This window comes from Dromaius novaehollandiae, chromosome 15, assembly GCF_036370855.1.
Source record: "Dromaius novaehollandiae isolate bDroNov1 chromosome 15, bDroNov1.hap1, whole genome shotgun sequence".
NCBI classification, from domain to species: domain Eukaryota; kingdom Metazoa; phylum Chordata; class Aves; order Casuariiformes; family Dromaiidae; genus Dromaius; species Dromaius novaehollandiae.
The window spans coordinates 23505459-23532032 of NC_088112.1; the positions used below are offsets into that span (position 1 = coordinate 23505459).

General features: G+C 39.1%; 1 protein-coding gene across 2 annotated transcripts in view; it reads left to right on the forward strand.

Annotated features, from left to right (window-relative positions):
• The window catches only part of KDM3B (lysine demethylase 3B), a 56287-nt gene that overhangs the window by 9374 nt on the left and 20339 nt on the right, over positions 1-26574 (forward strand). The window contains exons 2-13 of one of the 2 annotated variants that reach the window (XM_064521212.1): positions 6120-6254; positions 10025-10192; positions 11393-11506; positions 11947-12052; positions 13551-13675; positions 15111-15179; positions 16114-16692; positions 19319-20567; positions 21183-21384; positions 22612-22826; positions 23916-24068; positions 26016-26123. In XM_064521212.1, coding sequence (XP_064377282.1) covers positions 10148-10192; positions 11393-11506; positions 11947-12052; positions 13551-13675; positions 15111-15179; positions 16114-16692; positions 19319-20567; positions 21183-21384; positions 22612-22826; positions 23916-24068; positions 26016-26123 — 2965 coding nt within the window. In that variant the 5' untranslated portion in view covers positions 6120-6254; positions 10025-10147. The remainder of the gene's footprint in view (positions 1-6119; positions 6255-10024; positions 10193-11392; positions 11507-11946; positions 12053-13550; positions 13676-15110; positions 15180-16113; positions 16693-19318; positions 20568-21182; positions 21385-22611; positions 22827-23915; positions 24069-26015; positions 26124-26574) is intronic. The other variant, XM_064521211.1, reaches the window with a different exon arrangement.

The window sequence follows — 26574 nt, forward strand, 5'->3', positions numbered from 1 at the left end:
GGGATTAGGAGTAGCCTATTTGGAGTTCTAGGTGATTAGTTTTGTAAAACAGGAAATACCATCCACCTCGATAGTCCAGATAGCTGTGGAAAGGACAGCAATCAGAAAAGATTGTGTCTTGCTGTAGTTTGGCTGAAGTCAGTTTTATGATGCTTTGATTAGGACGCAAGTAGACATCAGCTAAAGATGCATTTTAGAAGAAGTAGCAACCAAAAGTAAAGTATCTGACAAAAATACATGTCTGGTTCCAAAACAGATTTATTCTATGGACCGCACATCTTCCAACAGCTCAAGTATTTCAAGTTACTAATAGCAGAGAAAATTCAGAGCTGTTAATTGTAGCATAAATTATTAAAGAAAAGAGGTGTGACTTTTTAAGGATAGGCCTGGGGAATGGTAAATGAGCTCCTAGCATTCAAAATAGACGAGTGCTGCTTTGAAAGGCAGTCTGTTTCTGCCTGTGCTGCAAGGAGATCTCTTAGTGTAGGAAGTTCCTATAGGAATGCAAACATATTCTGAAGTGGTTCTGTGCCTAGCAGGTAGGGCATTACAGTTTTTGAAGCAATTGGTTTTGTAAGCTTGTGTTAACCATGCAGCTGCAGAGCTGTAGGGTTACTGTTCAAGATCCTGAATTTGGCTGGGTTGACATTTGCTACCAAGAACCTGACACAGTCTTTTCTGGTTTGGCGTGAACCAAAACCGTCCAAATTGGTTCATATGTGGAACAGTCTTCAGTTGCTTGACAGCTGTTATGAATCTTACTGGATAAAGTGTGTGCTACAGCATATGGCAGAGAGAATTGTCCAGTGTTTATGTTCCTACTCATAATGTGTAAGAAAATAACTTATCAGTGAGGACTTCAGTGCAAGAGTTCAGTTTGATGTTAAGTCACTATAGTAGCCAGCTGCTGTCAAAAGAGGTAAGCCACCCTTATCAAGAGAGGTAATCACCCTTCCACCACCCAGTGAAGCAATGATGCTTCATTGGACTCTAGTGAACTTGCTTACATAACAAAATTGGCAGAAAGCTAACAGTTCTTTGTATATGCTTAGTTTCTTGCCACTTTAGTTCCTTAAACTTGCACACTGTGGGGTCAGCTGAGTTGCTTGTTCAAGGAGAAGCAATGGGAATGTGTAGTGATAGTGTTGAGGGAACGTCCTGGCTCTTAGTAACAGCAGGCAGCTAGAGGGAGAGAGGCTGCTTCATCTAAGCTGATCTAAGGCGTGTTTTTTTTAATCATCTAATTTTCTAAAATAACTAGCTACAGAAGTTAACTGCCAAGAACCTGCAGCATTTTCTCAAAATGCTGTTTTGGAAAGCAGCATCTTTAAGGTATTTTGCGTACAGAATCATAAATGCATGTGTTTATAGCTTAACTGTGCGTAAGAAGAATAATGCATTAAGCTACTAGAAGACTTAAAACTTTGCATTTTGGACAACTTCTTTGCATTGACTAATGATCCAATTTGCATGGTAGCTAAGTCTCGCATGGGGAGGTGGCACAGGCATTGGCCACCCTCTCAACTTAGATTGTGTTAGGTGGAATCCTTGGAGTCTGGTCCCAGTATAGATTTCCTGCTTGTGCTTTGCCTTGTGATATAAACAAAGCTGCACGTCTTGTGGAGTAGTGTCTCGTGATAAGAGTGAGGTAGCGTGGATTGAGGCTAAACTAGATCGTCTTAAACTCGTACCTGTCGGGCAATCAGTGTTGTGGACTGCCTGCATCACAGATATTGCCTTAGGCACAGTGCTGCATAACTGTGACTACTTTGCTTCCAAATACAGCTCGGTTAAGGTACAAGCTAATAAACCACCATGGTTCCTTGTAGAGATGGAACAGCTCTAGGTAGCTGTATATTAACTTATGCTCAGTCCAGTGTCTGCAAACAGAAGTGATGGGTCTGTGGACCAGGGAGAAGGAACCAGTGGTAGTTTTCTCTGTAATATTTTGCTGAGTACTCTAGGAAGGTTTCAGTTTTCACTCGGGGCAGCATTAAGGTGTAGAGCCTCCTGGGGTCTGATGCTGTATCAAAACTATTCGAGTTCTTTTGGAACACTAGGAATTAGGGTGCAGGGCTCTGAATGTTACTCCTTCCTGATACAGCAGAAATGTGGCAGTTGCAGTGTGCTCTAAAATGCCTGAGCCGAGGTCGGTTCAGAATAGAGTAGGGCCTTTCTTAAGACTAGCTATCTTCCCTTGTATGCTGTGGGGTTTGTGTAGTTTCCAGCACTGATTTTTGAGCTGTAAATGATTCGTGTTACTTTTCCCCCCCCCAGTACGAGTGGCCACTGTTAGGGTGAGTAGTGATGCTCAAGCTGGAAATGCCTCAATAGTGAATGAAATAGGATCCTGACAGCACTGTGGTGGGTTCCCTTTATTTCGTTACTTTGTAATTCTTTCTTCCTATGCACTTATCCCAACTCATGTAAATACATACCTTTTTAAGCCTTGTTAAAGAGATACTGAAAAGACAGTATTTTCAGGAATGGTTTTCTGTAATACTTTTGCCAAAATGTGGTATTTTATTTAAAAACTTACTAAACCAGGTGCTGCCTGGGATTGTCTACTAGATTTTTTCAAACTTTAACTGCAGCTTTTTTCATCTGTTCCTGATTCCACTTGAAATTTCTGTCAGTTCTTAAATCTTGAAATGTTTCCTTTCTTCTCTTTTATATTAAAGCCAAAAAACCAGAAAAGAAAACTGTATTGTCCTAATAGTGTCAAATGAACAGAATAAACAAACTCATTTTCTTCAGATGTGATATGTGGGATACTCTAAGGTCTAAATTGTACTGCAGAGTATGCCATATGTTACTGTGGTGTCGGAGCACTGTGTGGTCAATGTGTGATCGTAATGTCAGTGTAGGGAGATTTAAATTCTAACAAGCTGTTTTGATTCAATCGTTGTATGAAATGGGCTACAGAATTTTACAACTGGTTGTTTCTATACTGAGCCCAACAACTTCTTTGCATAAAGAATGTTCCAGAAAGGCATTCAGTATTGATTTGATTTCCGATCTCGTACTGTCTTCTCTCTCTTTTTGATCTTGTTCTGTAAGTGGTCATCTTTGAATAGTAATGATACGTTCTCTTCCCCGCCTCCCCCCCCCCCCCCTTTTTAATATGATAGGAAATAGTTCTGGGAGGGACGTCGTCGTCATTTAGTCCATGCCGTTGCATCAAAGCACTATTAATTCTACTAGTGTCATTCACGTTATGCTTCTGTAGCCTCTTTTCTCTAATCTCCGTTGTTAGAGGTCTTCGCAGTGACCCTCCACAGTCTCTCAATTGCTTCTGTTCTTACCATCTGACACTGGAGAAAGCTTTCTTACTCAAGTATTTCTAGTTGCATCTTAATCCCAATATTGTCTTACATCTACAGCAGGCAGATCAAGTGGAGTGTTCATTCTCTTTTTGGCAACCCTTTCGTGAAGAGTGTGTTAGTATTTCCCCTTCTGGTTTTCTCTTTTCTTGATGAAGCAACCTAATTTGACCAGTCTCTTCAAAGCTCGCGTTTTATAGACCTCGATCATTCCTGTTTGCTCTCTACAGCTCCTGCCAGTTGTTCTGTACCAAACAGGTCTTAAATATTTTAGCAGAGGATCTATTGAGGCTGAATAGAGATAGCGATCACTTCAGGTGTCTTGCACGCCATACTCTTCTTTATGCATGTGGCTATCCTTTTTTGAAACAGCATGATATAGCTGAACATACATCACCTCATGACCCTCTGTAATCACCTGACTTTCTCTGTGAAACTGATACCTGTCCCATACCTGGTGATTTCTGCCTCTGTTTAGCACCTTGTGCGTGTTTTCAAAACTGTGTTGTGCTCTTTCAGGCAGGAAGAGATCATTTTGAATTCCGTCTGCAGATGTGCTTGCAGACCTAGCCAGGCTATGATCTTTCCGGCAAACTTTGCGATCCCAGGGTCTGTCACAACATTCGTATGATTGTTATCCAGCGCTTCATTTTTGGAGCTAGAACAGATTCCTATGGAAACCCCTCAGATAAAGGCTTCCATTTTATCAGAACAGATGATTTTGTGCCCAGCATGTAGGCTATCTTTTCCTAGTTTGAGAATTTATATGGAAGTGTCTCAAAATCTAAAATCAAGGTGTGACATCTTTTTTTGTCTACTTGGAAGACCTGGTAGTGATTCTTCAAACAGAGACTGATGGAGCCTCTAAGTATCTAATCTGTTCTACCCATGAATGTGCTTAAGTATAGTGATTGATTTGCCTGTGTGTGTATATGGAAAAAATATTGCTCTTTGTCGCTATAAGTTATCAAAGCTTTAATCAGGGATTTAGTATGGAGTTCACTGAAAGAATATTAGTGAGAGAAAATTACTATTTGTGTTGAATGCAACCGAAGATTGTACAAACTGTATTTTGAAAAAAAAAAAAAAAAAAAAAAAAAAAAAAAAAAAAGTGAATTGCTCATGCACTTTGAACACTTCAGATGCACTGCTTTTTGGGATGCAATGCTTTGTTCTGGATATATGTCCAACATCTTATACTGAAGAAATAGGCTACTCATTTCTGACTGACAGTGCTAAACTGCATCTTTTGAAGCTGCCAGCTTACTGAAAAAAGGTCAGGTAGGACTGCGTTGTCGTTCCCATTGTTTGCTTTGGAGATTTTTAAATAGGCTGCCAGCTTCATCACTGGTGATGTGTTTTCAGGTCAATGATGCATCAAAACTAATTGATATTGGACTAAATTCCAATTCCTGTTGAAACTCACACAATGTTTCCCCTCAATGTTTGAGGTGTGTTAGGTTAGCAGCTTTTAATGCGTTTAACCTATATTCTGTATTTTATGTGTATAGTACTGTGTAACACTAATATTTCACAGAAGTGAAAATACATACAAAGTTTTATCAATCAACATAACTTTATCAAATCGGATTTGAGATGGATCTATCACTTTTATAGTTTTATTTTCATTCTCATGCCATGCTTAATTTCTTGCTCTTTTTTTTTTGTTTGGTTGGTTTTTTTTTTGCAGTTGGCTTCTTAGCTTTCTTTCAAGCTTTTGAAAGGGTTTTTTAAAAATGTTGAAATACTTGAAGGCCAGATATCTTGTCATGCTCTTTCAAAAAGAGTAATTTGTTACCTGGAACCTCTTGATTCATGCAGGTGTTCCTCCCTATCAGAAGTTGTTTAGTATCATCGTAGATTACTGTGCATGCGTTGAAGTGTTGACTCACATGACACTGATGCCAATCTTCAATTGCAAAGCAGAAATGTTTATGGAAACTATTTGTGATAATTTATTAACAGCTCACTGCCCCCATTAGCTAACGGCCCTAGTAGTGTTAAGATTTCTCTTGTTTCTGGTATGTTTAAATACTTATGCTGATGTTGATCCTGCCAAAAGCTTTTTTCCTTTGTTAGCAGTATGCATTATAAGCATAAGAAAGTGCCAAGGATGGGGTGGGAGGGGAAGCTATGTATATTTTTCTAATTTTATTAATATTTACCATCTTCACTTTACCTCTTAATCAGTATCAGCCTTCAAGTATAGTATAGTTGTTCCCTCTAATAATTGTGTTTTCTGGGCTATACATGGGGTTCTGGGAGGCAGGAGGAGGAGGGTTGCTAGATGTAAATTATTTCAGATGAAGATTTTTCTCCTTAGTTTTGTTTATAATTTACCTGGCTTTGGGAATCGACCATTCTAAAGCACCTGTAATATTTGTATTTCGGATAGGAATTTTTCTTATTTGCCTCTAAGAAAGAGTTGAGGCATGATTATTGGTTTGGGAGTTAATGGTTTTCTAGGCATAGGTGTGATATCCATCTTTGTCTACCATAATAGACTTCAAAATAATACTGTGGTTGCATTACATATTAGAAAACTACCGTGGTTTAAATTTTTTAATATAATGATACTACTAGCTGCATGAGACCTCGGACGCGTCTCCCAACTTGAAATCTCAGCATCTGCCTTCCCCTTTTTCCCCTCTCACACGTTGACAACATAGTTCTTTCTGCTTGTTAATGAGTAAGTGGTCATGGACCAACTTGTTACCTAGTTTTATTTGGTAGTCTGCAACAGATTCCTACCAATGCCTCCTTTCTGGGCATAAGTACTATTATTCCAATTTACAGATGGGGAAACTCAGCCAGTGAGACTAAATGGCTTGACCAAGGTCATGCAGGAAGCCTCTGATGGAGCAGGGAATTGAACCTGGGTCTCTGGCTACTCTCTAGCAACTGATGGACCATCCTTCCTTTCAAAACTAGGTAAAATTTAAGACCATTTTAAGGGATTATTTTTAAACTTGGATTTTTTGCCATCTTCTGCTTTTTTAATATATAAAATCCTAAAATGTAAAGATTTTCTTATGTTTTTCCTTAGATGGCATCTACATTAGATCTTTGTGCAAATTCTAATGAAATAAGCTCCAGCAGTTTTTCTGTTATGAATCATGTTTGGAGCCTGTGTGTCATGTGATGAAAAAGACAGTTGTATCTGTCTTATGTACACTGTTCTTCCTATTGCTTCCACTTTTGTAGTGGAACTGATTTTGGAAAACTTTGGGGGAAATTCCCATTTGAAGAAGGCTGTATAGTTTTCTAGCATGCATTACAGTCTGAATGTTAGTGTGACTGGATAGACAAGAAAGCATTTTCTAGACAGATGCTTCAGGCTGTCTTTGTATATCAGATATAAAGCAGAGCAGTAGCTCTGCTTTCTAGTGTCATCTTTTCTGGGAGGGAGGGAAAGACGCCAAAAAACAAAGCTGTGGGAGGTGCATATGTACTCTCTGCTTTTTATGTTGCAAGAAAGTTGTAGATTAAAAAAATACTAAAAATCATTATTCTTTGTAGTTGGATATTGCTGAAGGAATGCTTTCTTTTTCCATATGGGAGTACTTGGGAAGTCTTGCAGGTGCATTTTGTCTAAGCAGCATCAGTTATTTCTCTTGATAAGGACATGTCTGCGCAAATTGCTTATCTAGTTGCCATCATCAATATTACTGTTTAGAAACATTACTCTTAACAAAGCACCATTGCCATTCTTATCAACGGATTGTCTAAATTGGTTGTGAACAGAGTTAGGAGGGTCAACAGAAGACATCTGTAGAGGTGACCCTGTGAATTATAAGACCACTGATACATTTGAGAGGTAACTTATTCTAATGTAGCCAGAGCTTTAGTGTACAGACCTTTCCTTTTTGACCCAGAATTATGGTTTTCAAATTAAGATGAGAAAGAGCAGAAACTTCTTGGTTATAATGCAGCAGTTTTGCTCAAAGATTCTGGGCTTTTCAGCAAAGGTATGATATTGCTGCTTACCACTTCACATATCAAAAGCAAATGTTTTATTCATTCTCACATCTGTCTTGTCTGTCCTTACTTTCTTTGACTTTCTGTTTTCCTGTCAGAATTCCCTTAGTGTCCCCCCCCACACACACACATACACACACACACATGCAGAATCTAGGCATATCGGGCATCAGTTCATGAATATAGCTATAGTTATTTTCTGTAATCATACAAAGCAGTATGTGCACAAACACTCCTAGTGCTCCGTGCAAGCTGGCTTCTGCTTCTATCTTGTACACCCCGTACACAGAAAGATTGCTGTCTGTTGCAGATCCTGGAAACAGGAACTGGGAACGTACTGTTTGTCTTGAGGTTTTCTGCCTTTTTGTTGCTTTGTGGTCTGTTTGATACTACTGCGGTAATTTCTCTCTGTGTAATACATAATGTTGCATGGCTCTGGAACAGCTGCCCTGCATCTCTGTATGTGGAAGAATACTCTGCTTGATATTGGTTTAGAATTAGTAACACTTTTTAATAATTGTAAGTGAAAGTTTGGCAAGAGTCAGTTGCTTACCTTGAATATGCAAAAATGAAAGAAAACTTGAGTATTGGACATAATGTGTCCAATGTCTGTGTGTAAAATAAACTTGCCGTGTCTTCTCCGCTGTTCTGTAGCGGGGAGAGACGAGCTTCGTATGATTATGTTGAAAGAGTTTTTGTTTCTCCTTTTTGACACAGTCATGGGTCTGTGGTTTCAGCAAGGAAAACTTCAAGGTCTGTTTTCTGAATTAAGTAACAGAAAGTATTGCTACTGCTTTGCATGTAACAGGTATCACAGTATTTGTCACAATGTCTAGTGAGCACCTTACGGAAACATGGAAGGTCCGTCTTGAGGTCCATCACAGACTTGTAATTTTTTTTTTAAACAAGGAGTGAACTCATTAAATTTGCAACTAAAACTATGGCTGTTCCACTGCAGCGATTCATAGAAATGTGAGGTGTCCGTTAATAGGTTAAGACTGGAAGAAATTTCCAGTAGGTCTCGTTTCATGTGTGTCACAAGGTAAACTTACTTGTTTAATTCTTGTATGAAATGATACACTGAAAATAGACCTAATAGGAACCCTTATTTCTTTGGGAGAGGTGGAAGAGCTGCACTTTATTGCTTATTTGAATTTGTGTGCCTTTAGAGATCTTCGCCAACTAGTTCAAGGGACATGCTAGTGAGAAGTCTTTTCTGATTTGATCAGATCTCCTCTCCTTTTTATCCAATTCTTAACTATCGTACAAAAAGGCATATATTCCAAAGCTGGCATCACCCTAATAGTCCTTTTTGACAATTTTCCATATGAATTTCACAATATGAGTGTTGTAGCAATATGGTTGTATCACTAATGCCATATATAAAAACACATATTTCCATTTCACTACTTGTACACGATAGTCCTCTGTCATGTTGAAGTAGCATAAGTACAATATCAAGAAAGCTACAAGGCCCAGTAAGAGAAGGCATTCAGTCCAATTTCCACTGTGGTGCTGGGGTTGAATTTGAGGAAGGGTATCTTGAAAAGCCCTGTCATCTTTCTCTGCAGGACAGCTTAGACAGTAATGGAGTTCATGAATTCAGCAGAAGAGCAGCTTCGCAGTCTCTCCCTCTCCCAGAGTTTGAGCTTTTGAGTCTGGGGGGAGGGATGATGAAGAGGTGTACAAATGGTCTCTAATACCTCTTTTAATGAGGATTATTGATAAAGCAGAGAGCTGTCCGGCTGCTACTCTCAGTGATCTTGTAATTATTGTAGAAGTCTACATTTCAACTATCCAGCTTACAGCGTTTCTTAATTGATTAGGGATTTCTTGCTGTTCATCAGACTTATCTTTAATTATGTTTGTGTAATATGCAAGTTGTATAAGTAAAAGTTTGGAATGTTGCTGTGTTTTAACACTTAATAGCCCCTAATTGTTAGAGTGTGGAATGAGACTTTGTAACCTGTGTTCCTGTCCTTAGTATTCTTGTAGTGTAATTTTGAGTGGCTTTAACATCTGTCCTTCTGCGGTAGGAGGAAAAGAGGATGCTGAGAGTTGCGATTTAGAGTTGTAATGTGGTTTGTATTGTCACACTGTGAAATTAGGTCATGAAATATCTAGCGAGTAGATATTTCTGGATAATGTCACATATCATCAGAAATATTTGCATTTGGTGCAGGCAATTTAATAATGTACAAGACAACAGAGAACTTCCTATTTAGGGAAGATTTTACAAACACAGAACTTTCTCGAAGGTTTCAATTCTGTGAATGTCAGTTATAACGTTGTCCATATTGAGACAAACCTTCTGCTGAAATGCCGGGTAGAAGTGTTTAAAATCTCTAAAATTCCCTGTGAGAGGTTTGCTTTGGGTCATCAATTGTACTTTAGGAACATGAAACCCATTTATCCCAATCTTGTATGGGAAATGCAGGATTGGGAGCTGGTGGTATTTATTTGGGAAATAAATATTTTTTCATAGTTTAGTGATTGCTATTAATTTTATTCCTGTTTCTCTTGTAGTATCTGATAGCTATGTAGATATGATAGTCTTCATGTTGTTGTTAAAATACTAATCCTTATTTTCTGAGCAGAGCTGCTGACTCTTTATCCATAGGGGTTATTGGTATTTTTTTTCTACTCAGTGTCTGAAACAAGAACTTAAATGCTTTTTTCCTTCTTTTTCTTTTTTCTTTTTTTTTCTTTTTTTTAATCATCAGATTTTTGTGGAATTTGATGGCTGTAACTGGAAGCAGCATGCCTGGGTGAAAGTCCATGCTGAAGAAGTTATAGTGTTGTTGCTGGAAGGATCATTGGTTTGGGCTCCTCGAAGTGAACCAGTTATGCTTCAGGGAACTCGAGTCTCGCTGACACAATGGCCTGCACTGGTGAGTATTTGGCCAAAAGTCCTCATGTGCTCCGAGATTCGCATCATCAGCTCTACTGAGAAACATAAGGCTTTGGCATCCGAAAATGGGCCCGTTCTGACCAGAGTATTTCCACTAAAGCTCAAACTATATCTGTAGCCTTGCTGAAAAGTGTTTCCATCCCCAATACTCTGAGCAGCCATCTGAGCACTCAAACTTTCACTCAGGTACTGCAGCCCTGCTCGGGTAACTGCATGGGAATACCGACTGGGCTTAACCACCGAAGCAGAGTGCATATATACAATGTGGACAATTCTGAGAAAACGGCTGCTTACAGTTATGAAGGGAAGGCGTCTTTTTTTGAGATATTACTTCTGTATGTGTTCATCCTCCATTGCCTCTTTCTTGTAGTCCTGATCAATTCTAGGAGATACAGTTTTAGATGAACTGAGAACATAAATGTGCACTGCCTTTTATATTCACATAGTCAGGTACAGGAGAATAGGGTGTGAGCAAGCTTCATGAGAGCTGTTAAGGCAAAAATGTCATAAATACTTGTGTGTTAAAATGTTCGTGCGAGTATGAGATACAGATAGTAAATTTCAAAGACTCCAGTGGCTGGTAACTTTCTTTTCCGTCAGCAAGTTGTAAGATCATCATTTGACTCTGCTAGGTATTTTTCCATGAGTAATTTGTCCTGCAGTTTGGATGTCAATGGTACACATGGTATGAACTTCAGTTTTGCACAAAACAGTAGTAACAAAAAATGCTTCCCTTTATTAACATGTCCATAGTAGTGTTTATTCCTGTATAGAATTCAGGCATAAAGGTGGTCCTTTCGGGAGGTCATACCTGAAATTCATAGGATAGTTTGAACTGTTAACCAAAGCTTTTATTCTTACCTGAGCATCAGAGGATGCTTACTCTATAACAAATCAAATACCATAGAAGGTATTTTTCAGTTCTGCTTTAAGTTCTAATGAAGGTATGGAGTCAATATTCTGTAATTCCTTCTATTATAATATGCCACACCTGCAAGAAGTATTGACTTAGACATAATGAGTCATAATTTGCATTAAAACTCAGGTGCTGGGGAGTTCAAGCTGAGAAATAAAACTTTTTATTCTTTATTTGAATAGCACGTGAAAACAGCTATTGTTGGTCTGTATATGTACTCGGTCATTTTTCTATAACTTTCCTTTTTGTTGTTGTTCGTCACAGACCTTCAGTCCTCTAGTAGATAAGCTGGGTTTAGGCTCTGTGGTCCCGGTGGAGTTTCTGCTGGACAGACATCTACGTTTCCTGTCTGATGCCAGTGGATTACGTTTGTTTCAGGTATTTGAAATATGTTCAAGTATAGCACAAATTTAACTTCGGACTGTGCTTGTCAGATTTTATTTTTCCAGTTCCATATTCTTGCCTTCCTCTTTCCACTGCCCTATGTATTTGGGTTTGTTTTCTTGCTTTTACAGGTACTTAAACCAACTTCCATCTGCATTAAAAAAGTTCTAGCTCCTGTTTCATGCCAGTCAGTTGGAGAGCTAGCTGCCGAGTATTGTGGAGCCAATAATTGCAGTTGAAGTTCCGCAACAGCTTTTGCATAGCTAGCTAGTCCCTTTTTTCTCTTGACATGTTTAGCAATGTTTCCTTAGTTTTTTCTTACTTTGGTTTGTCCCTCTCTGAGAGCAGTCCGGGAGGAGCTGTATCTCAAAAACTGATTATTCTATTACTTTGAAAGACTCTACTTTTATGTTAAAAGTGTTTTTTGTTTGCAGATGGGAACAGAGAGTCAAAATCAGATTCTGCAGGAACAGCCTCCACTAAGAGAATCTGTCAATGCCTTGATCAGTGACCAGAAGCTTCAGGAGATATTTAGTAGAGGTAAGAGTAACTGTTTTTCCATTCCAGAACTTTTGACTGTTTTGAAAACCTCTGGATTATGCTGGGATTTGTGAAGGAGAACAGTAATAGTATGTGTTACAATTTGCTTAGGAAGATCAGCTTTCTGTGTTCTTTCAGAAGTTCTTCTCAAGAAACACTTATTTCATAACAGTTACTGAAAAGTAGGTTGCTGAGATACAACCAGAAGTAGCTACTGTGAATGATTACTGATGATATAGGTAAAGAAGGACAGCATACTATTGGCAGTGCCCATGTATTTGTAACTTTCTTTATTTTAAGTCTCTTAGCTTTGAATTTTTTAAAGCTTTGGTTCTGTTCTAAGGTGGATTATTCTGGAAATTTAGAACTGAACTTTAAAGCCAGAGAAAAATTTCTTTTCTTACCACAAATTTAAATTTTGGTATTTTGACAATTAATGCAATAATTACTTAAGTTGTAAATTTGTTGGAATCATGGTTACTGAGCACAGTATTAGTACCCAGACTGTTATCTGGATTGCACAGTTTTAAGCCTGATTATAACTTTTGGTTGTCAGATAGGGGTCTTCTAGTTCATGTGGTAAAATGATTAGCAACCAGAATTTGGATTCAGGGGTCTCATGACCTCCCTAGAGGCAGGCCACTGTATTACATTTGAAGGGGATGTAATTTTTAATTGGGGACTTGGTGCTTTTTGATTTAATAAAATATGTATTGATACAAGTGATATGAGGAGAATACTACTTATGTGACCAAGTAACTTCAGAATTGTCCAGTATAAAGCCTCTTTCTGAAGCGCCTAGGACTGATTGTATCAGATACGTGGTTATTGGATTATGTGGATCTCAGCAATATAATATTAACCTTTTTTTTTAATCTGGACTTAAGGCAGGAGGAAGACTCTGCATGCTGTTGTGGAGACCGGGGAGGGGGGGGAACCTTTCAGCAGATGACCTGTTATACCTGTTAAAGAGCTAAGACTGGTTGGTTTAGAGACCTTGACTGCTTGTCCAATTATATTAAAGTCTTCCCAGATAAAAATGTATGGTTCCATTCTGAATTACATGCAGTTTATACTGAGATGTGATGCATCTGGACTGAGTCAGTGGCGAGTCAGAAAATTATGACTGTCCACTGGATTGATGTCTTGTAATTATTGATCTGTAGATCAGAAAGCAAAGGAGGGTAGTTAGCAAGGAGCCCCCGCTGACAAAATCAAACTAAAAGGAATGAGTTTATTTGCAAACTGAATAAAAGATCAAAATAAAAGAAAATGTGAATTTAATCTTTGCAATAGCTTTGAGTTACAGCTATAAAGGTTTATTAACTTTTTACAATAGAATACTTGGCTTATGCAGGATTTGCAGCAGATGCCCCAACATTTTAATTGTGTTCCACTGGGAAGCTGTCACTTTAGGCCCTAATTATATGCACAGAACTATTTTTATTGTATGACACAAAGCTTGTCTGAAAATATACTCAAAGCACTTCTTTTCCAGGTCCTTACAGTGTCCAAGGCCAAAGGGTTAAGGTTTACCAACCAGAGGATGAAAATAGCTGGCTGTGTGGTGTCGTGAGCCATCAAGACCCAATAACTCGTCTTATGGAGGTGTCTGTGACTGAGGTAAAAAAAAAGTGCAGCACTACTTTTGGTTTTCTAAAGTACAGCTCGTCAATATCCCGTGAAGAATATCAGTTTCACCAAAGCTTGAGCTTTTGGTTCTTGGTTCATTGCTTTAAAAGATGAGTAATTATTCACATTATTGATGAAAAAAATTCTTTGCCGTTATGATGACTTTACATAATAAATGATGATACGCAGCTCACTTCAACAAAAGAGGCTAAAGAATGCCTTTGAAAATGAGCTCTGTGTAGGAAAAAATACTGAAAGTAGCTTTCTGGATGGAGAGTGTTCTGTGTACAGAAAGCTACTTTTTGCTTCTATTATGCTGTGATCTTTATAGCCTTCTCTCTGAGCTTCTGTCTGATGGGCTGTACAGATGGTTTGAAACAAAAGTAGCACAGAAGACAAAATCTCAGTCTAAATTAAAAAGATTGATGTATTTTTAGCTTAGGCTGTTTGCTTTTTTCCTCAGTTCCAGTCAGTAAATCTGGTGGGCATAGTAAACAACACAGAATATCTATGCACTGTTAGAGTCAGTCACTTGGTGTGCATTATGGGGTTCTGTGGAGTCGGACAGTTTTACCAGCAGCCTTCTTGTAATGGCTCCTTTTTTTTAGGAACAACTTGGTCTGGTGGGGTTAGATGTAAATTACTGTGGCAGCAGCAGTATTCTGTTGGGGGTGAGGGAGGGAAGAGGGGGTGTTTCACCATAGCCTTTTCCATGTCTGGCAAAGTATGTGAGCAGAATGAGTGCACTGCATATGCAAAGTATGGCAAGTCAGCCTGGCACTTTGGAGAGACACTGAAGTTGTGGAGTATGTGTAAAGCATGTCAGGAAGCAGTCAATTTAACGTGTATCGATGGTGAAATAAAAAAGGCAGCCTCCATGCACAGCTGAAAAGATTGGGTGTTCATTGCTCCTTGCTGCATGCAGGTACCTGATCAATTTGAGACAGGTTTTATTAGAAGTGATTTTTAATTGTCTCCCTGAATATCCATGATGAGGGCTATAGCATTAGTTTATAATCTTACTTTGGGGCAGACACAGCATGAACTGATGCATTTCCTTTCAGTAATCTTTTCCACATCCAGCAGAGTGAATATACAAAAGGCTCAAACAACTCAAACGACTTTGAAGTAGGAAAATTGTGTTTAATGTAATGAATGTCTTTAGGGATGGTCGGTACAGTACAAATACATGATGAAACAATAGAAGGAATCAAATCTGAAAGCTGCTGAAATGGAGAAGGTGCAAAAGGATAAAAAGTAAACTGAAAGACTTTAGTATTACTGGGGACAGAGGAAGAAAAGCCAAATGGGAGAGGGTCTACAGAGTAACCTTGTGTTTAAGGTTTCTGTCCATACTGTACATGCTGACTTAAACTTTGTTTTTTCTTACTCTTTCTTCCTCAATGCCAATCTGCATAAAAATCAGAGTGGTGAAATAAAGTCAGTGGATCCTCGACTGATACATGTAGTGATGGATAACTCTTCTCCAAGTGAGGTACTACAACAGTTCAAGTCTCTGTATATACATTGTAGAGCTTCATAAAGGTTTAGATGTTTTAGATGGAGACAACTGAAAACTCATGCTGTGTTCATTGGCTGAAATTGAAAAAGGAAGGTTTTCTTTGCCACTGTGACAAATGGTTATAGCTTTCTTTAAATAATCTATTTTCTGTTAGCTGAACTTTGTCTTGCTAAGTTCAGCATGGATCTTGGTGGATTTCTGGTATTCAAGGTTGTTGTTCTCCATTTTAAGAGAGAATGTTCTGATAAGGATGTCTCTGCTCGTTGCGTTCTTGTTACAGAATCATCCTTTTGTGCTTCTCTGCTCACCCTTTTAGGCCTGTCTTAAAAAAATGCTGTCTGGCCTCTCTGAAGCAGGCTGTATACTAGTGACACAATCCTGGTATTTTATTGCCTCATTTAAGAGAGTTCCTATGATAACATTTGGACCTGGGTTTTTTTGCCCTAGCCTGAAAGATATGCTATTGTCTGCTGTTAAATATTGGGAGATTCTAGGTAGTGGACCAAAAGTTTGCCCTTCAAAAGAACTGTCGAGGTTAGACTTGTAGTATAAGTAGTATGCAAATAGTTTTCATACGTTAGCAAGAACTACTTTAAAATATGGTTGTGTTGCGTGTTTCCCAAAATCTGCTATGATATGGTACATGCTGTAGCAAAATAGCTCAGCTAAGTAGCTCATCGTGGAGGTCCTGTCCTGGTACAAAAAAGACAAGACTGTTCTTATGCTTATGTTCTGTGTTCATGTAATTTCCTATGTTAAATTTGTCAATTTGTGTTTAAAAGGAAAGTTTCTAAGCTTAGAGCAGTGTGGTGTATTCGTTGTGCTAATGAAGAAAATGTTGTTTGAAGGGGGAATGAGTTAGACCTGTCTGTTCTATGTAGTGATTGCATGGTTTTGTCTGTTACAGGGAGGGGGCCTCAAGGCAGCTAAATCATCTAAAGGGAAAAAGAAAAGAGAAAGTCTGGAGGGAAAGGATGGACGAAGGAGGAAAAATGCTTCAGATTCTGGATGTGATCCTGCAATGAAGAAGCTAAAGGAGAGGGGTGAGACAGATAGCAATGGTAGCGATGGAGGTGAGGCAAGCAGAGGTCCTTGGAAAGGAGGCTCCAATAATGAAACGGGACTGGATCCAAGGGCCAAACAGTTGCCTTCATTCGTTCCTCAGATTAATCGCAATATTCGTTTTGCCACTTACACCAAAGAGAATGGCCGAACGCTAGTAGTCCAAGATGAGCCGGTTGGTGGAGACGCACCAATACCCTTCACTCCGTTTTCCTCTGTGGCTGGGCCAACATTGCTGGTTGGATCTGGATGTAAAGAGGCAGGAAAATCACTGGAACAGGTTGGCCAAGGCCCGGTAACTTCTGCAGCAGCAGTTACAACAACTGCTTTGACGCCAACAACTGTGAGGATTTCCGATACCAGTATGTCAGCAGTTACTGGACAGGAGAAATTGAAAACAAGCCGATCACAAACTCAGGGAGAGGTGAGTAGCTTGCAGTCCAGCGTATTCAAGGAAAAAATACACATTTGCAACATATCTTTTGTGATATGTTCCTGTTATGAAGTGTGTTCATGGAACTAAGAAAACTGTTTCTCTGATGAATCCCTTCTGCCCCACCATGCAAAGAAAAGAGCCTTTCTATTACCTGATCCAAAGAAGGACCCAAGAGAAAAGGATGCTATCTGATAGAGGAATTCTCAGAGACAGCTTTTCAGCACTCTTATCTTTATTGAGCCTTAATCTGAGAAATGCAGTTTCTTACACAGAGCAGCCTTAAAGTGACTAAGCACTGCATTAATGTAATTAATTTGGTAGTGTCACATGGAAGATAACCGACTTAATATCTCTTGCCTTATGTCAAGAGATAAGCATAAGAATATGTACTGAGTTGAACACTTAGGTTAAAAAAAAAGAAAAAGAAAACTGAGGACCTATTTTGAGGCCCTCTTACAGATGCCCAACTCATCTGTTGCAACTATGTGATATCTGCATACTAGAAAAACTAGAAAAAAATTGCATCATTTACTATCGAAGGCTGAAAACAGAGAAGTCATTGAAATATTTGAGATAGGTACCTTTAGAAGCAACTTGAATAAGGAGCCATGTCCAAAAGCTAATTGAAGATCTTTTAGTAATGTGTCTGTGTTTTCAGGGGAAAAACAGAAACACAGAGGAGAAATCTGGTTAAATAACAAAACAGAAGACTTTTTAAGTAACCAAATGAAGGCTTAGTTTAAAAAAAGATCAAAAAACTCCACCCCACTGCTCTGAGGAGTAAAGCAGAAATCAAGAAATTCATAATCTATTGTATAAATATGAAAATGGGAGATACGTTAGAGATTCCAAGGAAATTGCCAGGATGGTAAATGGATTATTTTCATCATTATCTTTTGCATTAGCTAATGGGACAGGGGAAAAGGTGAGATGTTCATCTTGGGAGAAAAATTACTAGATAGTAATGTGTAAAGGAGAGATACAATTGTAGAAAGCAGGAGGGCTACATAGTTGCTGAGACCTCAGAAAGAACCAGAGTTCAGAGTTAGAGAGCAGGTACAAATTATATATGTGAATGGTCAAAATTATTTCTATCATCAGTGGTACTAAAGAAGAACTTTTTAATTGTGCTGAGAAACTTTGATATTACATCTCCTCCCTTTCCCCAACCCCAAATCATTTGTTTTAAATCATTATTAATACTCTGGTCTCAGAATTTGTGGGTAGACCGCTGATCAAGAAACTAAGTACCATTTGAAATAGTATTTTCCACAGTTGCTGGTGAGGGGGAGGACCTGATGCAAATCTCTATTTAAAAAAAAAAAAAATGCGTATAGTTCACAGTTGGTCTCAGACTATCTACTTTGTCAGTGTGCTTTGATCCATGAGATTATTTAATAGGATTGTCTTACATTCATTTGCTATTTAAAAACTGTTGGAAATACTAGATTAAACAATGGCAAAAAACATGTATGAGACAGCATTTGCAAAAAATAAAAAGGGTTCAAATTTTGGAAATGGCTTATTATTATTATTGGCTTAAAAAAAAGTTTCATATTCTAATATATGGAAGGACCATCCTGTTAAAGTTATTACAGCTGTAAGTTAATAATGAGAAACAAGGTAAACATCAGTTTGCAATGTAATAGATCTACTGTGAGACTAATGGTCAGTAAGGAGTGTGTGTGTGTGCACGCGCACACACATGCAGAGGTGGTGATTCTACTTAACGTGGCCGTGGAATAAAAGCATACTAACTAGGTAGTGCTCATGAGAAGACTTCTAAGCGGGATTTCGAAGAAGAGGAATAAAACTGATGAGTTAGTCACAGAACATAATGAGTTGCAACAGAACTGACTGATTGTGAGACTTGTGAAATCTGAGTAGGCGTAAGCTGAGAAGAGAGCAAGTAAATATTCCATGTTATAGTGATGGATCTAGTGGAAACCTGAAAATAAGAAAAGTCTTACATATTTAAAGAGCGTAACAATTAAGGCCTTTATGCTTAAGATCTACTGAGTAATCCCCTCAAAGGCACCTCTTCATAGGCGTCCACCTGTCAGCAGATGTGGTTTGTGGTGATCAGGAACAGTCTCTTTGCTAAGTCCTTTTTTTTTTTTTTTTTGTTTAATTAACTTTACAAACTAAGTTAATTGTCCTAAGTGTGCTGGTTAGGTAAGAGAAGATAATCAGAATTATGCGGGGGGAGGGGGAGAGAAGGGAGATTATTGAAAAGCTGTTTGAATTGAGATTCCTTTCTTGTTGATTTGAATTAAAGCAATCAGTACTTTAAATCACTGGCATGTTTATGAGACAGTCTATCTTGTCTTGTATCCCATTTTTGCTCTCAAATGTGATAAGGCATCAAGTGTTCATCTTCCCCATGTGACTTCAATGTGTAAGACATTGTTAGCTTATTAGTTTTGATAGCTTGTAAGTAGAAGAAATTAGTCTAGCAGAACCTTTACAGGAAGTTTCTTCAGTGTAAATACTTCTGCTAAGTGTTTCCATTACAGGTGGATAAGTAATGTTACTGTGTAATTAGATGAACCAGAGTATTGCTGAATCAAACAAGATTCCTTTAATTGGCTAATGCTTTTTAATTTTGTTTCAGAATTCCCGAAACTCACTTTTGACTGCTTCTGGATTTGGAGTCTCTCTCCCAAGTGCTTCCCAGTCCTTGGTGTTTGGGAGTGGAAGAAGCCAATCAAATGGAGTGGTGACTCCAGAAAGCAAGCCTTCTGGATTTGCCTTTGGTTGTAGTACTGGACAAGAGTCTCAGAAAGATTCTGATCTGTCCAAGAACTTGTTTTTTCAGTGCATGTCCCAAAATCTACCTTCCAGTAACTACTTCACAGTCATTTCAGAGAGTTTGGCCGAAGATGCCCCTAGTCGGGACTCGTTCAAGCAGTGTACAGAGAGTGTGGGTGCTGGGATCTGTAAAGGTAAAGTTGTTCTTTCAACGGACACTAAACCAGGAGCCCAGTCTGGCGGTTCTGTGGAGCGGAAGCTGCCTGTGGAATCTATGCCCACCCTCACTCCAGCCTTTTCACGAAGCATATTGAATACTCGCCCCCCAGATAATCATGAAAACCTGTTTTTACAGCCCCCAAAGCTATCAAGAGAGGAACCCTCAAACCCTTTCCTGGCATTTGCTGAGAAAGCAGAACTTAGTCCTTTCAGCAGCTTTGCATCTTCATCTCAGACGGGGGTTTCTACTCCCTCTACACCTGTGGGTCCTAAGGCCACTTCTGGCTGGCCAGAATCACTCACCTCTGCAGACTCTTCTCTAGCTAAGAAGAAAACATTGTTTATAACGACTGATTCCTCAAAGATGGTCTCCAGTACTGCAGGTTCAACAATTGCTGCTGGTGTTCAGAGCCCTTCCGCTGTAGGGAACGGCCGTTCCAGCTCACCGACCGGCAGCCTGACACAGCCTATCGAGATGCCTACACTTTCCTCCAGCCCAACAGAAGAAAAACCGTCTGTTGGGCCTGGGCAGCAGGACAATCCTCTTCTGAAAACTTTTTCTAATGTGTTTGGCAGGCATCCACCTGGCTTTTTCTCTTCACAGACAGAGTTTCCCCAGGAGAACAAAGCCCCCTTTGAAGCTGTGAAAAGGTTCTCTCTAGATGAGCGGAGCTTGACATCCAAACAGGACTCAGACTCTAGTACCAATAGTGACCTGTCAGATTTGAGTGACTCTGAAGAGCAGCTCCAGGCCAAGGCTTGTATGAAGGGAATCCCAGAACACCTGATGGCAAAGCTAGGCCCCAATGCAGAACGCAATGCTGAATTGCTGCTGGGAAAAGGGAAAGGGAAGCAAGCCCCAAAGGGCCGGCCTCGCACAGCTCCCCTAAAAGGTGATGGCTCCAATGGCAGGTGTCTTTGAAACAAGGAGGGGTGGGATACTTGGATGATACTTCCTACGTGGCAAACTACATGGTACAGCTTCTGTGTGTGTGTGTGTGTGTGTGTGTGTGTGTGTGTGTGTTAGTGTTAGGACAAAGCTGGTATGCGGCAGACTTGAAAACATTAGAATTTTCTTGTGGGTTTGTTAATTTTACTGCTGTCTAAGTCTTAATTAAAAGTACCTAGTTACTAGTCATTGATTTGATGTGAGTGGGCTGTAGGTGTTGTCCAGTGTAGCTGACTTCTGTGTGGAGACTGAGAAGAAACAAAAGCTGTATCTGTATCCATCTGTAAATAAGGAATCTTCAGCCCTAATTTAACCAGATGGCCCTTCATTTTACAAAGCTTTTCTCTCTAAAATAACCATTGTTCCAATGGTGTGTGGCAGACTGGTAAAAGTGTTTGTGCAAATGAACAGTCTTAATGGGCTGGCATGGGTATGAGCATGCTGTTAATCTTTGATGGGAATATATTTTTACAGATATTTGAAAATGTTTTGGGGGGCTAGCATCCTTTTGCTTTTGCAGTTAACTAATGGATTCTTTCTCCTATCTTGTCCCACCCAGTTGGCCAGTCTGTGCTGAAAGATATGAGCAAGGTGAGGAAGCTGAAGCAGTCAGGTGAGCCTTTCCTCCAGGATGGCTCTTGCATCAATGTAGCCCCACATCTGCACAAGTGCCGGGAGTGCCGTCTGGAGCGGTACCGCAAATTTAAGGAACAGGAGCAGGATGACTCAACTGTGGCCTGTCGTTTCTTCCATTTCCGGAGGTGCTCAAATCCTTCCTTCCTTCATATGTAGTCTATGTGCAGAGCTTGGACCTTGTCCAAGCACAAAGTAATTATGTTTTATTTATTTAACTTGCTTTGGTATAATAATTAAGCTTTTGAGTGTCTTCTATTTTCCATCATCTGACCCATCTGACTAGAGTTCCCTCGCTGGGTGTGGGCGCTGGGGGAAGAGCTCTTATTGGAAGGTATAGCTATATGACACTAAGGGAACCTCCAGGTCTCTTAGGAGACTGATTGTGCTTTATTGAGTAGAATTTTACTGCTAGGTAGCAGTTTGTACTGCAGTAACTGTTCTTTCCCCTCTTCAGAGGAAGTTCAGAACAGAGGTAAAATCTTAATTCAGTTATCAAGTAACTAAAAATTGGTAGCATGAGGCTAATATTTCTTTCTCTGGTGCCTATACACCATAAAGTTCGTTGACCAGTCATGTTCCTCCTGATCTTCTTTATCTGCCTAGTCTAACAAGTGCAATGCATCATGGGAAAAAAAGATAGTGGCTCACTTTTTGGCACCTAAAGGGGGAAGCGAATCCTTAGTGTGTGCCATCCATCCAGTAAAGATTGTAACTGCTTCCCCATCTGAGCTTGCTGCTAAAAAAATAATCTAGCATTGAGGTTAAAGACAAGATTGCTTTTGTTGGAAAATGAAGTTGCTTTTAATACAACAACTACTGATAAAACAGTTGGGTCATCTGCGTGGAGAGCAGTGGCGAGAACAGTAGGTATGATAAAAATTTTTGTATGTCTTGTAACATGAACTGTTAGAACAGTTGTCAAGTGCCAGCAGCAGTAGTGAGAAGTGAAATATTTAGTCCCCCCAAAGCTGGGGAGTGATCTTCTCCTGAGTTAAAATAGAGAATGAACTGTGTGCAAGTTTATGAACAGTGTCATTTAGCAGACCAAATAAATTGAGTTTTATCATCTTATTGTATTAATAGTATTAAAAAAACATGATTTACCAAACTATAGCAACTTCACACCTGTGGAATTTCCCACCAATGCTTACTGGGACCTGGGGTTCATTCTTATAGTTTTTGCTGCCATTGCTTTTGTGTAACTTTATTACTGCTTTATTTGGCTTTATGTACTAATTGCATTGGCTATAGAGTACAGCTCTATAGCTCAAGATTTTTTCACCCTGACATGTGGAATTATTAGTTAAAGGCTGTTGAACAGCTTGCTCATTACTTCATTCTGTTTTTTGCAGGCTGATATTTACCCGGAAAGGTATCCTACGAGTAGAGGGATTCTTGAACCCACAGCAGAGCGACCCTGATGCCATGAGTCTGTGGATTCCCTCTTCCTCACCTGCAGAGGGGATTGATCTGGAGACTTCAAAATACATCCTGGCCAATGTTGGGGACCAGTTCTGCCAGCTTGTTATGTCAGAGAAGGAGGCAATGATGATGGTGGAGCCACATCGTAAGCTGGGTTTTGACGTGTTTTTTTTGTCTGTCTTCTCTGTATAATGTGTGTATGATGCAGTGGAATAGAGTTGAAAGAGTAATGTAGTTCCTGTTACAGTACTACTACTTTTTTTCCAAAGAGAAGGCTATATTTACTTCATTAGGGTATATGTAATTGTGGGACAGCATTTGGGATATCTCGTTTGGGTCAGTACAACATTTCTACTAAGGGAGCTAATGATAACTTTCCCGGACATCATTAATTTATTTTTCCGTAAGAAAATGCAGAAATTAGCTGATCCATGCTCCTAAGAAAATAAAAATGAGTCCAGAACACTTATCACACTGACCAGCTTTGCTTTAATGAGCGGTTTTTCTTATATATTCCTATCCTGTTATGCTCCAGGGACATCACGTCAAAAACACAGGATTTTCTAGGGAGGGAGCAGAGCCTACTTTCAGCCTGCAAGGACTCAGCTGAGCAACTAGTTGACAGTGTTGCCACTACAAGGGAAGTGGGTTTGGAACAAATTTTCTCAAGGTAGCCAGTTCAGCTTATCACACAGATAGCTCTGATTATCTGATTTTTTTTTTTCTTCCCCCTCCCCCTTTAACTCTTGGAATGTGCAAGGACAGCCAGTTGGAGAGGGCTTCCCCTTCCACACCCAATGTGTTAGAGTTTGGAATTCATAGCATTGACAGGGCTCTGATTAATAAAACTAAATACTCATGCTTTATAGTTCTGTAAGTTTACAATATCTGCACATAAAACTAGCAGAAGTTTTATGACTTTATTGTAGTTTCCATAAGTGCTCTTTAAAATTTGGTTACTACAGAATTATGTTAGCTGTCCCATATCCTTGTTGTGTGTGCGTTTTGGGAGTTGACTTTACCCCCTCTTCGACATGGTGATTTTGGTAGCTTCACAAGACTAGCAACTCAGAGAATGTGTTTTTGGATGTAAAAGTGTGTTTCTATACTTCCCCTTCAGATAGCCATGTTTCTGTGAAATTTTCCTGAGTGATGTCACTATGCTATTCCTAAATTAGAAGGGAGAAGGACAAAATATCAAAGCAATAATTCCTAACGTTCCTCCTGTTTGTAGAGAAAGTGGCATGGAAGCGAGCAGTACGTGGCGTGAGGGAAATGTGTGACGTATGTGAGACAACACTCTTTAATATTCATTGGGTTTGTCGTAAGTGTGGCTTTGGGGTCTGTCTGGACTGTTACCGGCTGAGAAAGAATCGTCCACGTAGTGGTGAGTACCGGGTTTCCCCCTTGTAATCTTTGCACTGGCTAGCTTTCAGTGGGGATAGTTTCTGGGAAATTGCTGAAGTTTTTGTAGCAGAGTTAGTGAGTATTAGCATGGGAGGCTGATAGTTCGGAATTTTGTCAGCACTGTCTTATCTGTTGCTGTTCCATTCTCCTGTTCCTTAGATAACTGTATTTTATCTATGTAGTTAAAATTTGTATATTAAAATTGTAACATCAGCAGGCATAGGATGTGTGCTGTGACAGACTGCTGTGTAGTTCCATCTTTTAGTCAAAAACGATTAAAAAAAAAAAAGTACCTTACCTGTTCTAAACCATCCCAAAATGGATTAATGAGCAGAGACCGCAGAGAACTGCTTTTTGTAAAAAGAAATTACAGACTGTAAAGTTTTCTTCTCTTTGATTCCTTGATGCACCTGGGTTTATAATTTGTGAAAATTCCAAAAGTTCAGTTCCAGCAAATAGAGGCATACTGTGTTTACAACTGTGAACTGGTGCTTTTGTGCATATCTGACTGTCTTGAGAATTCTTTGGTAGTGTGGGTGCTGACAGTGGTCAATCCTTACATGTATAAGGCTATTAGTGACAGATAGACTATTACATGGAACAGGTGTACAAAATACAAGGTGTTCATAAATGTGGGTACTGCTGTCTACTCATAATAAAGATGCCAGGGAGTATTGAATGAATTATAAATCAATGAATTTAAAAAAATAGATCAAACCTCACCTATTTTTATATAATGCAGTGTATGAACTTACTGCTAGAATATACCAAGGAAATAACCATAACAGAAAGATGTGGTTAACCAAGGTACAATGGAAGTAATTGAAAGAAAGCAGAACAGGGTTTCTTATATCTGGCATTGTGCATATTTGGAAAAAGCATTTAGGACTGAATATATGACTGACAGAACATGATAAAGAGATTTCCATGATTCTAGGGTAATGGTCTCTTACCCCCTTTCTTTTCACATCAAGTAAATAAATACAACATCCTTACCTGGGATAGATCAAAATGAGGAGATGTCTTGGGCATGTGGGAAGTTCTTACTCACTGGCATACAGAGGAGGGCCAGTACTGAAAAGATAAATACTTCACAATGTGAAATGTATGTATATTGGCTGGCCAATACTGTCTTCCTGAAATCAGTATTATAATTATGGTTTATTAATAAGTCTGAAATCTTGGAATAGGCCTAAACAGAGAACCAAGATGTTACATAAATACAATTAGTTGCATCTCAAGAGGTTTCTGAACTGTGCTATAGAAACAGCCTATGCAAGATACCCAGTCTAAAGGACCCTGAAATAAAGTTGTATATGATCCTTCTCATCCTCTACTTTTTTAGGAAGAGTGTAGTGTGCAACTCATGCAGTTTCATAGTTGTAGGCACAGTTTGGCTTAAAAATCTAAAGACTTCTAAATCTGTCAGATTGATTTTCAGTCTATTCATTTGTTGATATATAGAGAGAGATACAGATATATTTTTTTGGCTTTGTCAGTAGAGCTGATTGCAGGAGAATTCAGTTGCTTCTTCCTTAAACTGATCTGCAGATACTCTTTGTGAAAAAGCTTGGAAGATGATGACAAGTTAGGCTAAAATTATCCTATAACTTAGGAAAACAGTATGAGAGCGAGAATATGATCTTAAAAATAGGGGCTAGAAGCTAAGATTTGGGGCAGTGGAAAACAAGGAGCTACTAGCAATGAAGGGAAGATGCTTATGGTAGCTTATAATCTGGAGCAGCAAGGAAATTGCTGTAGATCCTGTTGTAATGGTCTCTGTTTATTTCTGAACTTGCCAAAATAGGAGCAGATTCATCTGGTCCGTGAAGTACCTGGAGAAACAATATTGATGTAGCAGCATTATTCTGAATTGTAAAGCTTTAGTGACTTTTATACAAGACTTATTTTTTTGTCTTTATTCCAGAGACAGAGGAGATTGGTGATGAGGAAGTGTTCTCTTGGCTGAAATGTGCCAAGGGGCAGTCTCATGAACCAGAGAATCTTATGCCCACGCAGATCATTCCTGGCACAGGTAATGCTTGAAACATGAAGGGAACAATTCTAAGTTTCATCCCAATTTTGAGAAAGCAAGTGAAAAAAATGATACGATGGTTGGTGTTCTGACTGTTGTTTTATCTAGCATGGCTGTGGAAGAGGATGCAGAGGAGGCTTCCCTTTGCTACAGCAGAAGGATTGGGGGGGTAGTCCACATGAGATAAAGCTGCGGATTCAAAGTGAACAGCCCTTCTGATACTAGCAGTGACTGCTTGTACTCTGTTTTTAATTGTGTTCATTAAATTTGGTTAATTTTCAAGAAGGATCTTTTTATTTTCCCATAGGAGGGAAAAGTAGATGGTCAGTGGTGGGAGTTTTCACAATTGGTCCTAAGAACTACTGCAGTTTTGCACTATTCAAAGATAAATGTGTGGTGTTACAGGACTTGATCTTAAAGATACTTAGCAATAATAATTAGAAGAGAAATC